Source organism: Ranitomeya imitator, chromosome 5, assembly GCF_032444005.1.
Source record: "Ranitomeya imitator isolate aRanImi1 chromosome 5, aRanImi1.pri, whole genome shotgun sequence".
NCBI lineage: Eukaryota > Metazoa > Chordata > Amphibia > Anura > Dendrobatidae > Ranitomeya > Ranitomeya imitator.
The window spans coordinates 199512062-199525951 of NC_091286.1; the positions used below are offsets into that span (position 1 = coordinate 199512062).

The following is a 13890-nucleotide window of genomic DNA, read 5'->3' on the forward strand; positions in this document are numbered from 1 at the left end:
CTTTGTCCCATCTGACGGACTCCCATCTTGAACCTCGTATATACATTGTGCTGGTTCAGGGGTATTATGTCTATTATATTGCTGTGGGGCCCTCTTGGTTTCTTTAATCAGAAAAATACGGGACTAATGTCCCCTGTTTTCTCCATTTCCAGAACTAGGGAAATGATTCCCCAAGGAATAATTGCAGATTCCACTGCGGCTAAGGCTATATTCACACTTTGCGGATTTTGCTGCGGATCCGCAGCGGATTTGACCGCTGCGGATCCGCAGCAGTTTCCCATGAGTTTACATTTCAATGTAAACCTATGGGAAACAAAAAACGCTGTGCACATGCTGCAGAAAAATCCGCGCGGAAACGCTGCGGATTACATTCCGCAGCATGTCACTTCTTTTCTGCGGATTTTCAGCTGCTCCAATAGAAAACTGCAGTTGAAAATCCGCAGAAGAAAACGCAGTAAAAACCGCGATAAATCCGCAGTGAAAACGCGCTGCGGTTTTCACTGCGGATTTTGGAATTCTGCTGCGGAAAAATCCGCAGTGGAATCTGCAAAGTGTGAACATAGCCTTAATGTCACCTTATGATGGCAAGGTGACATTAATCCCTTATTACCCCATATCCCACCGCTACTTGGGAGTGGGAAGAGAGGGGCTAAGTGCCGGAATTGGCGCATCTTACAGATGCGCCATTTCTGGGGCGGCTGCGGACTGGTATTTGTAGCCGGGGGGGGGCAATATCCATGGCACCTCTCTAGGCTATGAATATCAGCCCACAGCTGTCTGCTTAGCCTTTCTGGCTATAAAATATAGGGGGGACCCCACGCCATTTTTTTGGGGGGTCCCCCTATTTTAATAGCCAGTAAAGGCCACGCAGACAGCTGCGGGCTGATATTCATAGCCTGGGAGGGGCCATGGGTATTACCCCCTTCCCAGGCTACAAATATTGGCCCCCGGCCGTCGGCTTTCCCCCTCTGGCGCAGAAAATTGCGCCATTTTTTCCCGTTTTTTTTCTTTGTGTTCATTAATCAACATCGGCCTATCTATGGATATATCTATCTATAGATACATAGATATTTCTATCCATATATCGTGGTTTTTGCCATCAGGCACAATAGAGTTTTGAAAAAAAAAAAACTTTTTTTCTCTGCTGGATCCGCTTTTTCTCACAGAATTGTATTAGCGCCGGAATGCGCCTGATGGCCACATGTTTCGTCCGTTTTTTGCCGGATCCGTCAAAAAAGCTGTTTCCGCCGGATGGAAAACACATACAGAAGAACGTTTTTTCTGTCCGGCGAAAAAACGCACAGCGACGTATCCGGCGAATTTCCTATGAAACTGAGATGTGAAATAATGAATCCGGCCTCCGAATCATGGAAACATGCATGTTTCCATTAAAATCATGCACATTTTCCGTTTATTTCCAAAAACTGCATCAGAACCGCACAAAAACTGCACCAAAAAATGCATCAAGACTGCACAAAAAAACTGCACCAAAAAACGCACCACAAGCTGGTGCAGTTTTTGGTGCAGTTTCTGGAAATAAATAAACGGAAAATGTGCATGATTTGAAGGGAAACATGCATGAAAAAAAGGATACGGAGGCCGGATTCATCTTTTCACATCTCAGTTTCATACGTTTGTCGCCGGATCCGTCGCTGTGCGTTTTTTCGCCGGACAGAAAATCCGTTCCTCTGTATGTGTTTTACGACCGGTGGAAACCGCTTTTTTGACGGGTCCGGCAAAAAACGGATGAAACGTGTGGCCATCAGGCGCAATCCGGTGCTAATACAAGGCTATGAGAAAAAACGGATCCAGCAGAAAAAAGAAACGGATCGTTTTTTTTTTTTTCAAAACTCGCCGGATTTTGCCTGACGGCAAAAACCTGATGTGTGAAATTAGCCAGATAGATATATGGATAGAAACATCTATGTATCTATAGATATTTCTATAGATAGGTATATCCATAGCTAGGCCGATGTTAATGAACACACAAAAAAAAAAAAAAAAAAGGGAAAAAATTGGCGTGGGGTCCCTCGCAATTTTCTGCGCCAGAGGGGGAAAACCGATGGCCGGGGGCCAATATTTGTAGCCTGGGCAGGGGTTAATACCCATGGCCCCTCCCAGGATATGAATATTAGCCCGCAGCTGTCTGCATAGCCTTTACTGGCTAAAAAAATAAATATATGACGTTGGGTCCCCCTATATTTTATAGCTAGAAAGGCTATGCAGACAGCTGTGGGCTGATATTCATAGCCTAGAGAGGGGCCATGAATATTGCCCCCCCCCCCCCCCGGCTACAAATACCAGTCTGCGCAGCCGCCCCAGAAATGGCGCATCTGTAAGATGAGCCAATTCCGGCACTTGGCCCCTCTCTTCCCACTCCCGAGTAGCGGTGGGATATGGGGTAATAAGGGGTTAATGTCACCTTGCTATTGTAAGGTGACATTAAGCCGGGTTAGGCTACTTTCACACTAGCGTCGGACTCGGCCCGTCGCAGTGCGTCGGGCCGAGGTTCCAACGCTAGCAGTGAATGCGTCGCACAACGGAGGCAGTGGATGCATTTTTCCTGCGCATCCGCTGCCACATTATAAGGTGCGGGGAGGTGGGGGCAGAGTTGCGGCCGCGCATGCGCGGTCGGAAAAAGCGGTCCGTCAGCAGCAAAAAACGTTACATGTAACGTTTTTTGCTCCCGGCGGTCCGCCACAACCGTCGCACGACGGTTGCAACATGTGTCAATATGTCGCTACTGTTAATCTATGGGGCAAAAACGCATCCTGCAAACAACTTTGCAGGATGCGTTTTCTCCCATAAACGACGCATTGCGACGTATTGCAAAAAACGCTAGTGTGAAAGTAGCCTTAATAATGGAGAGGCGTCAATAAGACGCCTATCCATTATTAATCCTAGTGAAAGAGTTAAAAACAAAATAAAGACACAGCCAGAAAAGAGTATTTTATTATTCTTAATTTAACCATACTTCAGCGCCTGCAAAAAAAGTAAAATATAAACCGTATACTCCCTGTCCGACGCAGTCCAATTAATATCGAGTGTCCCACGACGATCTCCCCTATAGAACAGTGATATCGGGTGATGTCACTGTTCTATAGGACCTTCAGTGACACTGACAGGAGAGAATGGCTCCTGCAGTGCATCACTGAGAGGTTACTGTAGTTCACTGGTCTCACTTTATGGCAAATGCTGCGTGGGAACTTTCTCACACAGCAGTGTCAAAAAGTGAGACTAGAAACTTTTTTACAGTAGCGGAGGAATACAGTGCGGAAGGATACCTTCCTCCCGTCATTGTGTTCCTGGAGCCCCTAGAGAGCTGTCGCATCAGCTGATGCTGCTGCTCTCCACGGGAGATCGTCGTCGGACACTCGTGGATTTCTGCGGATCAGGGAGTATATTGTTTGCTATTTTCATACTTTTTACAGGTGACACTGGCTTCGGGGATCAAAGTGACAAGTGATGGTGTGTATGTACTCTGTTATATGTATTAATGTGATGTATGTTTGTTTTTTTTGTTTGTTTGTTTTTTTTTACATTCAACACATTAGTCGGATGATGGGACTACTGCTGTCCCATCATTGGCTAATGTGTCAATCACTGTCACTGTAGCAGGCAGAGCCCGATGGGACTTGTAGTCCCATCGGAATATGCTTGCACAAAGGCCCGCGCTGACCCCCGAGAGGCCCGCACACAGACATTTAGTCTCCGCCCACACTCCATTATAGTGCATCATGACATCATTTCAGCAGCCAATCACAGCCATGCCATTAGTTAACATACCTAACAGGATGTGCCCACACTTCTTAGGATCCTCACTGGCTGAATAAAATCAAAATGGCTCATTGCATTATGGGAACTTCCGATACTTTTAGAATATCGAATACCGGAATGGGAACTCTGATACTGCGAATATCGGCCGATACCCGATATTGCAGTATCGTAATGCTCAACACTAATTGTTATGTGTATTCACATCAGAGCACCTCGCTGCATTGTACGTTATTATTGTGACGATTATTTTTGTTGTTAAACCTATAGAAAACAGAAAAGAAAAAAATCGCCGAATAAGAAACCAACTTCAGCTCCAATTAAGAAACTGAACAAATAAGAAACCAACTTCAGCTCCAATTAAGAAATTGAACAAATAAGAAACCAACTTCAGCCTCGTTAATATACCTATGTTATTAGGAAAAGAAGAGGAAAGGTGGGAGTGAGGGGTTAACTACCATTGTCGGGTATCTTTGCTAATAAATCTACATTATACCATTTGTTTTTTTCCCAACGAATTTATAAACAAAATTGACAAATGAGTGATAAGAGGATCTGTGAGCGAGCTCCGGCCAGCAGGGAGCAGGGGCCGGCCGGCAAGTATGAGGACCCGGCGCTCCCGGACACCCCCAGAGCCGGCGCTCCCGGACACCCCCAGAGCCGGCGCTCCCGGACACCCCCAGAGCCGGCGCTCCCGGACACCCCCAGAGCCGGCGCTCCCGGACACCCCCAGAGCCGGCGCTCCCATACACCCCCAGAGCCGGCGCTCCCGGACACCCCCAGAGCCGGCGCTCCCATACACCCCCAGAGCCGGCGCTCCCGGACACCCCAGCTGTCACTCACCGCGCGCCACTGCCTGCCACCCTCTGTCCTGAGGGGGAGAAAACTGTGGAGGGCGAAGAGAGGCCGGAGGGGCCGAGGCTTTTCCTTCCAGCGGGCCCACGTACTCCTGCGGGTCGCCGGGCTGTGGCCATGGCCTGAGCTCGGGGAGAAGGAAACATGGTGAATCTTCAGTCTAGTCAACCCTCCCGCCACGGTACGGTCTAGAATGGAGTTGATTTTTTGAGAGAATGGTGTCACCGGAAAAGGCGGGGCTTCATACAGTCCAGTCACAGTGAAGACCTGATAGCAGGAAGGAAGCGTCAGCCTTCCCCTGTCTGTGGCTGCTGGAGACTCGGGACTGGAGCACTGAGTGAGGACGGAGGAGAGCACTGAGTGAGGAGAGGAGAGCACTGAGTGAGGAGAGGAGAGCACTGAGTGAGGACGGAGGAGAGCACTGAGTGAGGAGAGGAGAGCACTGAGTGAGCAGAGGAGAGCACTGAGTGAGGACGGAGGAGAGCACTGAGTGAGGAGAGGAGAGCACTGAGTGAGCAGAGGAGAGCACTGAGTGAGGAGAGCAGAGCACTGAGTGAGGAGAGCAGAGCACTGAGTGAGCAGAGGAGAGCACTGAGTGAGGAGAGCAGAGCACTGAGTGAGCAGAGGAGAGCACTGAGTGAGGAGAGCACTGAGTGAGCAGAGGAGAGCACTGAGTGAGCAGAGGAGAGCACTGAGTGAGCAGAGGAGAGCACTGAGTGAGCAGAGGAGAGCACTGAGTGAGGAGAGGAGAGCACTGAGTGAGGAGAGCAGAGCACTGAGTGAGGAGAGCAGAGCACTGAGTGAGGACGGAGGAGAGCACTGAGTGAGGAGAGGAGAGCACTGAGTGAGGAGAGGAGAGCACTGAGTGAGGACGGAGGAGAGCACTGAGTGAGGAGAGGAGAGCACTGAGTGAGCAGAGGAGAGCACTGAGTGAGGAGAGCAGAGCACTGAGTGAGGAGAGCAGAGCACTGAGTGAGGAGAGCAGAGCACTGAGTGAGCAGAGGAGAGCACTGAGTGAGGAGAGCAGAGCACTGAGTGAGCAGAGGAGAGCACTGAGTGAGCAGAGGAGAGCACTGAGTGAGCAGAGGAGAGCACTGAGTGAGCAGAGGAGAGCACTGAGTGAGCAGAGGAGAGCACTGAGTGAGGAGAGGAGAGCACTGAGTGAGCAGAGGAGAGCACTGAGTGAGGAGAGCAGAGCACTGAGTGAGGAGAGCAGAGCACTGAGTGAGGAGAGCAGAGCACTGAGTGAGGACGGAGGAGAGCACTGAGTGAGGAGAGCACTGAGTGAGGAGAGCACTGAGTGAGGAGAGCACTGAGTGAGGAGAGCACTGAGTGAGGAGAGCACTGAGTGAGGAGAGCACTGAGTGAGGAGAGCAGAGCACTGAGTGAGGACGGAGGAGAGCACTGAGTGAGGAGAGGAGAGCACTGAGTGAGGAGAGGAGAGCACTGAGTGAGGAGAGCAGAGCACTGAGTGAGGACGGAGGAGAGCACTGAGTGAGGAGAGGAGAGCACTGAGTGAGCAGAGGAGAGCACTGAGTGAGCAGAGGAGAGCACTGAGTGAGGAGAGGAGAGCACTGAGTGAGGAGAGGAGAGCACTGAGTGAGCAGAGGAGAGCACTGAGTGAGCAGAGGAGAGCACTGAGTGAGCAGAGGAGAGCACTGAGTGAGCAGAGGAGAGCACTGAGTGAGCAGAGGAGAGCACTGAGTGAGCAGAGGAGAGCACTGAGTGAGGAGAGCAGAGCACTGAGTGAGGAGAGCAGAGCACTGAGTGAGGACGGAGGAGAGCACTGAGTGAGGAGAGCACTGAGTGAGGAGAGCAGAGCACTGAGTGAGGACGGAGGAGAGCACTGAGTGAGGAGAGGAGAGCACTGAGTGAGGAGAGGAGAGCACTGAGTGAGGAGAGCAGAGCACTGAGTGAGGAGAGCAGAGCACTGAGTGAGGAGAGCAGAGCACTGAGTGAGGAGAGCAGAGCACTGAGTGAGGAGAGCAGAGCACTGAGTGAGGAGAGCAGAGCACTGAGTGAGGAGAGCAGAGCACTGAGTGAGGAGAGCAGAGCACTGAGTGAGGACGGAGGAGAGCACTGAGTGAGGAGAGGAGAGCACTGAGTGAGGAGAGGAGAGCACTGAGTGAGGAGAGCAGAGCACTGAGTGAGGACGGAGGAGAGCACTGAGTGAGGAGAGGAGAGCACTGAGTGAGCAGAGGAGAGCACTGAGTGAGCAGAGGAGAGCACTGAGTGAGCAGAGGAGAGCACTGAGTGAGGAGAGGAGAGCACTGAGTGAGCAGAGGAGAGCACTGAGTGAGCAGAGGAGAGCACTGAGTGAGCAGAGGAGAGCACTGAGTGAGCAGAGGAGAGCACTGAGTGAGCAGAGGAGAGCACTGAGTGAGCAGAGGAGAGCACTGAGTGAGGAGAGCAGAGCACTGAGTGAGGAGAGCAGAGCACTGAGTGAGGACGGAGGAGAGCACTGAGTGAGGAGAGCACTGAGTGAGGAGAGCAGAGCACTGAGTGAGGACGGAGGAGAGCACTGAGTGAGGAGAGGAGAGCACTGAGTGAGGAGAGGAGAGCACTGAGTGAGGAGAGGAGAGCACTGAGTGAGGAGAGCAGAGCACTGAGTGAGGAGAGCAGAGCACTGAGTGAGGAGAGCAGAGCACTGAGTGAGGAGAGCAGAGCACTGAGTGAGGAGAGCAGAGCACTGAGTGAGGAGAGCAGAGCACTGAGTGAGGAGAGGAGAGCACTGAGTGAGGAGAGCAGAGCACTGAGTGAGGACGGAGGAGAGCACTGAGTGAGGAGAGCACTGAGTGAGGAGAGGAGAGCACTGAGTGAAGAGAGCAGAGCACTGAGTGAGGAGAGCAGAGCACTGAGTGAGGAGAGCACTGAGTGAGGACGGAGGAGAGCACTGAGTGAGGAGATCACTGAGTGAGGAGATCACTGAGTGAGGAGATCACTGAGTGAGGAGAGGAGATCACTGAGTGAGGAGAGGAGAGCACTGAGTGAGGAGAGGAGAGCACTGAGTGAGGAGAGCGGAGAGGAGAGCATTGAGTGAGGGGGGGATGATGAGGGATTGTGTGGAAAAGGGGGCTGATGATGAGGGCCTGGGTGGAGCAGGAGCGATGACGATGAGGTCCTGGGTGGAGCAGGGGCGGTGGCGATGATGAGGGATTGTGTGGAAAAGAGGGATGATGTTGGGCTTGGGTGGAGCAGGAGTGGTGGCGAGGAGAGCCTGGGTGGAGCAAGGGTGGTGGCGACGAGGGCCTGGGTGGAGCAGGGGTGGTGGCCATGAGGGCCTGGGTGGAGCAGGGGCGGTGGACATGAGGGACTGGGTGGAGCAGTGGTGGTGGCAAAGAGGGCCTGGGTGGAGAAGGGGAATGATGGTGATGAGGAGCTGTGTGGAGAAGCGAGATGGTGTTGAGAGGCTGTGTGGATAATCGGATATGGTGATGAAGGCCTGGGTGGAGAAGGGATGGTGATGAGGGTCTGGGTGGAGAAGGGGGAATGGTGACGAGGGCCTGGATGGAGAAGGGGAGATGGTGACGAAGGCCTGGGTGAAGAAAGGGAGATGGTGACGAAGGCCTGGGTGAAGAAAGGGAGATGGTGACGAGAGCCTTGGTGGAGAAGGGGAGATGGTGATGAGGGCCTGGGTGGAGAGGGGGAGACGGTGATGAGGGCCTGGGTGGAGAAGGGGAGACGGTGATGAGGGCCTGGGTGGAGAAGGGGAGACGGTGACGAGGGCCTTGGTAGAGAAGGGGAGATGGTGATGAGGACCATGGTGGAGAAGGGGAGATGGTGATGAGGGCCTGGGTGGAGAAGGGGAGATGGTGATGAGGGCCTGGGTGGAGAAGGGGAGATGGTGATGAGGGCCTAGGTGAAGAAGGGGAGATGCTGATGAGGGCCTTGGTGGAGAGGGGGAGATGGTGATGAGGGCCTTGGTCGAGAGAGGATGGTGATAAGGACCTGGGTGGAGAAGGGGAGATGGTGATGAGGGGTAGTTTGGAGCAGGGAGTGATGGGCTGGGTGGAATAGGGGAATTATGTTTTTAGGGGATGTGTGGAAAAGAAGGATGGTGATGATGGCCTGGGAGGAGAAGGGGAGATGGTGATGAGGGCCTGGGTGGAGAAAGGGAGATGGTGATGAGGGCCTGGGTGGAGAAGGGGGAATGGTGACGAGGGCCTGGATGGAGAAGGGGAGATGGTGACGAGGGCCTGGGTGAAGAAAGGGAGATGGTGACGAGGGCCTTGGTGGAGAAGGGGAGATGGTAACGAGGGCCTGGGTGGAGAAGGTGAGATGGTGATGAGGGCCTGGGTGGAGAAGGGGAGATGGTGATGAGGGCCTGGGTGGAGAAGGGGAGACGGTGACGAGGGCCTTGGTGGAGAAGGGGAGATGCTGATGAGGGCCTGGGTGGAGAAGGGGGAATGGTGACGAGGGCCTGGATGGAGAAGGGGAGATGGTGACGAGGGCCTGGGTGAAGAAAGGGAGATGGTGACGAGGGCCTTGGTGGAGAAGGGGAGATGGTAACGAGGGCCTGGGTGGAGAAGGTGAGATGGTGATGAGGGCCTGGGTGGAGAAGGGGAGATGGTGACGAGGGCCTGGGTGGAGAAGGGGAGACGGTGACGAGGGCCTTGGTGGAGAAGGGAAGATGGTGATGAGGACCTTGGTGGAGAAGGGGAGATGGTGATGAGGGCCTGGGTGGAGAAGGGGAGATGGTGATGAGGGCCTAGGTGAAGAAGGGGAGATGCTGATGAGGGCCTTGGGGGAGATGGTGATGAGGGCCTTGGTGGAGAGGGGGAGATGGTGATAAGGACCTGGGTGGAGAAGGGGAGATGGTGATAAGGGGTAGTTTGGAGCAGGGAGTGATGGTGGAGTAGGGGAATTATGTTTTTAGGGGATGTGTGGAAAACAGGGTGGATTTGATTTAAATCTAACTGATTTAAATCACGATTTAAATCACTAGTCAGTAAGGCTTGATTTAAATCAGTGATTTAAATCAAAGTTTATACCTAAACTAGTTCTTGCTACTTTAACATGCAAGTAGATGAAGATTTTTAGAATCACTTTTTATATTACTTTTTTCTCCCCAGTTTAATGGGTTAATCATTCATATTTGGACACCACTGTTCTGTTGTACTTAGGAAGGAGAAAAATAATCCTGACCTTAATAACAATTTAAATAGATTTATTCAACTGAAACAATAACAACATTACAGCATAAGTTATTTGCTTAAACAAACATCCATGTTTGTTAACTAATTTGGCTAAACAAAATATATATATATATATTATAAGAAACTTAGACTGTCAGCCCAGCCGACACATGAAAAACTTAAATACTACTGTCCCTGCTGTCCTCTGTAGCTCACTTGTCGTCATCTTCATCATCATCTTCTTCGTTCCTATTCATAATCTGTAAAAGAAAAACAAGCTTTCCTGTTTTATTGGGTCCCAACCGATTTCTCAATTTAGAATGAATGAGTCCAAAGGAAGAGCATATTCTTTCAACGCCTGCAGAAGAAGCTACTGCTGTTAAAAGTGAAATCATTACTTGAACAGTCTCTAAATCCAAGCGCTTAAGTGACTTCCACCAGTTTACTGGTGTGACCTTCCTTAAAATATCTTCAGCAAACATATATTTCTTGAATGGTTCCCCCTTAGCTCTGAAGTTTATTATAGTTGGCATTAAAGATGGATGATTGCTGGATACCCATGTCATAGCTAACTCCTCTTCCTCAGCACTTAGGTTTTGACCCTGATATTGGATATTGACAATATTTGCCAAAAAATGAGCTGGAGTCAGTGCTTGTCCCATTCGTTTGTTTACTGCTTGTAATTTAATTCTGTCCATGTGTAGTTCTGTTTTTAAGTGTTCACTCAGTTCCTTCCAAATTTCAACAGCATCCGCAATAAAACAGCTATTTTTCTGTATTTTGTTTAAAGCTTGAGAGATGGGTTTCAGGAAGCTCAGCATATGTTCAACATTTCTCTTAAGCCCAATGTTGAGGATTTTTGCCGTGACAGTGCCATCTATTTTATCTCGATTTTCTTCACAAAGTGTCATCAGAATAGGCCAGTTTTTGATATACTGCTCAAAACAGTCCACCACAGAGTTCCATCTAACATCTTGTGGGAGCGTTAGCTTGGTTCCACCCATCCTTTTCAGAGCTGCTGCAGCAAAATGATGATTATGGAAGTATTTAGCAATTTCAACAACATTAGCCTTTATTTCTGGAACACTTAAGTCTTTGGCTAAGAGGTGCAGCAAATGAGCACTGCAACCATATGTTATTAGCAGCTTTGTATTCCCTCCCTGCTCTTCTAAATCTCTTCTCATCTTGGATACGTTTGCAGCATTGTCAGTGACCAAACTGCGTACTAGACATTTGAATTTTTGTTCACATGTCGTTATAGCTTTTACTGCCACTTCTTGTAAGTATTCTGCTGTGTGTGCATTTCCTGATGTATCAGTTGTTTGTGCAAGGAAGACTTTACCTTCTTCTGTTGTTATATAAGCACATACAATAGGATCATTGTGGACATTACTCCACCCATCAATACTTAGGTTAACAATTTTACCCTCCAGAGCTGTTGCACATTGCTCCATTTCTCTGTCATACACTTGATCCAGCAGTTTCCCTGCAACATCAGCTCTGCTGGGTGGACTGTATCCTGGTCTCAGTGACTGAACCATATTAATGAAATGTGGGTTCTCAGTCAGACGGAAAGAAGAGTTCGTTGCATAAATAAACTGGGCAATTTTTTCATAAATCAACTCTTTTCCTAATCTGCTAGTTCTTATCACAAACCTATCTATGGTGGTTCCAGGAGGTAAAGGTTTTTTCTTCCTTTTGGGTGATGGTGATATGTGGCTGTGGGTGTCTGATGATGATGATGCTGCTGCTAATGAAGTACTATCCTGGATGGATAACTCTGAAACTGTAGAACAGGATGATGGTGATCTTGGAGGTGGATAGTTTCCAGAATCCATGAATTCCCCTAAACAAAAAAAGTCAATGCTGTTATTTTATTGTTTTTACAATTTCTGCTTATTATACACAACACATCACTGCCCCAAAAGGAATATTTGTTTTTCTTCATAACTGTACCAAATGACAGTAACATGCAGTAATAATAAGAAATATAATTTTTTTTAAACATGACAGTTCAGTCTTTAGAAATAGGATTCAATAAAAAATGTTTACCAACGTGAAGATCCTGCCTGTTCAGAAGTGTTTCTTTGGTCATCTTCATCACCGCACTTCTCATGATGTTGCCTCATTCGCGCCACCAGGTCTTGCATCTCTTTGTTGCATCGTTTGCATTTTGCACGCATGCCTGCCTTACCGATAGGCGAAGGAGCTTCATTAAAATATTCCCAAACTGGGTCTCTTTTACGGCCTGCTGCCATTATAAGGAAAGAATGTAATAAATTACAGATCGTACACACAAACAGATCCAGACTTGTCTGTCTGTGTCTATGCTGCAGTATTGTGCTCAAAGTTTCACTTTCATTTTCACGTCTGCATGCCCTTCCTACTCCTCACACTTAGATTCACATTCGTCTTGTGTTCTGCAGATCTATTCCACTCCAAACAATCAGAAACATATTGTCTAACTTCTTGGACTTGGCACTGAAGGGGTTGATTCTGTATTCATAGGTTTGTAGAACAATAGGATTAAGGTCTTTTTCTCAACTCTGTTCATGTTGTAACATTTTTGCCGTGAAGAAGAGGCTGGAACCTGTTTTGGATTCTGTTTTTGGGCTCCCTCTGGTGGTTACAGATGGTACTGGGTGACTTGTGTTCTCTGCGGTCTCTGGTGTCCACCTGTTCTATCAGGATATGGGAGTTTCCTATTTAACCTGGCTTTCTTGTCATTTCCTCGCCGGCTATCAATGTAATCAGTGTGTCTTGTTACCTCTGCTTCCCGCTTCTGTACTCTTCAGGACAAGCTAAGTTTTTGATTTTCCTGTTCCATGTTTTGCTTAATTTTTGTCTTAGTCCAGCTTGCAGATATGTGATTCCTTTTTGCTGGTTGCTCTAGTGGGCTGATATTACTCCTCATGTTCCATGAGTTGGAACATGAGTTCAAGTAATTTCAGGATGGTTTTTTGTAGGGTTTTTCGCTGACCGCGCAGTTCACTTTTGTATCCTCTGCTATCTAGTTTTAGCGGGCCTCATTTTGCTGAATCTGTTTTCATAACTACGTATGTGCTTTCCTCTCATTTCACCGTCATTACATGTGGGGGGCTGCTATTTCTGTGGGGTGTTTCTCTGGAGGCAAGAGAGGTCTGTGTTTCTTCTAATAGGGAAAGTTAGTTCTTCGGCTGGCGCGAGACGTCTAGAATCATCGTAGGCACGTTCCCCGGCTACAGCTAGTTGTGTGTTGAGGTTCAGGATCGCGGTCAGCTCAGTTTCCATCACCCTAGAGCTTGTTTTGTTTTTTGTGCTTGTCCTTTTGTGATCCCCTGCCATTGGGATCATGACAGTATAGCCGGCCAAAAAGTGGTAATCGTATTGGCTGAAGTAGGAGGAAAAGTAGTCTGAGGAAGTTTTTTTTTTTTTTCCCCTCAGAGTTTGCTGCATAGCCTTAATTGCAGCCTGGCTGCGTCTTACCTCCTCTTAATCCTTGAATGGCTCTGACCTCAGCTGTTTATCATGGACGTCCAGAGTTTGGCTTCCAGCCTGAATAATCTTGCTGCTAAGGTTCAAAATATACAAGATTTTGTTGTACATGCTCCTATGTCTGAACCTAGAATTCCTATCCCAGAGTTTTTTTCTGGAGATAGATCTAGTTTTCTGAATTTTAGGAACAATTGCAAGTTGTTTCTTTCTTTGAAATCTCGCTCTTCTGGAGACCCTGCTCAGCAAGTCAAGATTGTTATATCTTTCCTGCGGGGTGACCCTCAGAATTGGGCATTTGCATTGGCACCAGGGGATCCTGCGTTGCTCAATGTGGATGCGTTTTTTCTGGCATTGGGTTTGCTCTATGAGGAACCTAACCTAGAGATTCAGGCTGAAAAAGCTTTATTGGCTCTCTCAGGGGCAAGATGAAGCAGAAATATATTGTCAGAAATTTCGGAAATGGTCGGTGCTTACTCAGTGGAATGAGTGCGCCCTGGCTGCAAGATTCAGAGATGGCCTTTCTGAGGCCATTAAAGATGTCATGGTGGGGTTCCCTGCGCCTACAGGTCTGAATGAGTCTATGACTATGGCTATTCAGATTGATCGGCGTTTACGGGAGCGCAAACCTGTGCACCATTTGGCGGTGTCTTCT

At 48.9% G+C, this 13890-nt stretch overlaps 1 protein-coding gene across 1 annotated transcript in view; it reads right to left on the reverse strand.

Annotated features, from left to right (window-relative positions):
* Positions 1-4864, reverse strand: part of NUP133 (nucleoporin 133) — a 257731-nt gene extending 252867 nt beyond the window's left edge. Inside the window, exon 1 of the mRNA XM_069769500.1 lies at positions 4618-4864. Coding sequence (XP_069625601.1) covers positions 4618-4775 — 158 coding nt within the window. The 5' untranslated portion in view covers positions 4776-4864. The remainder of the gene's footprint in view (positions 1-4617) is intronic.
* Positions 4865-13890: the final 9026 nt, after the last annotated feature.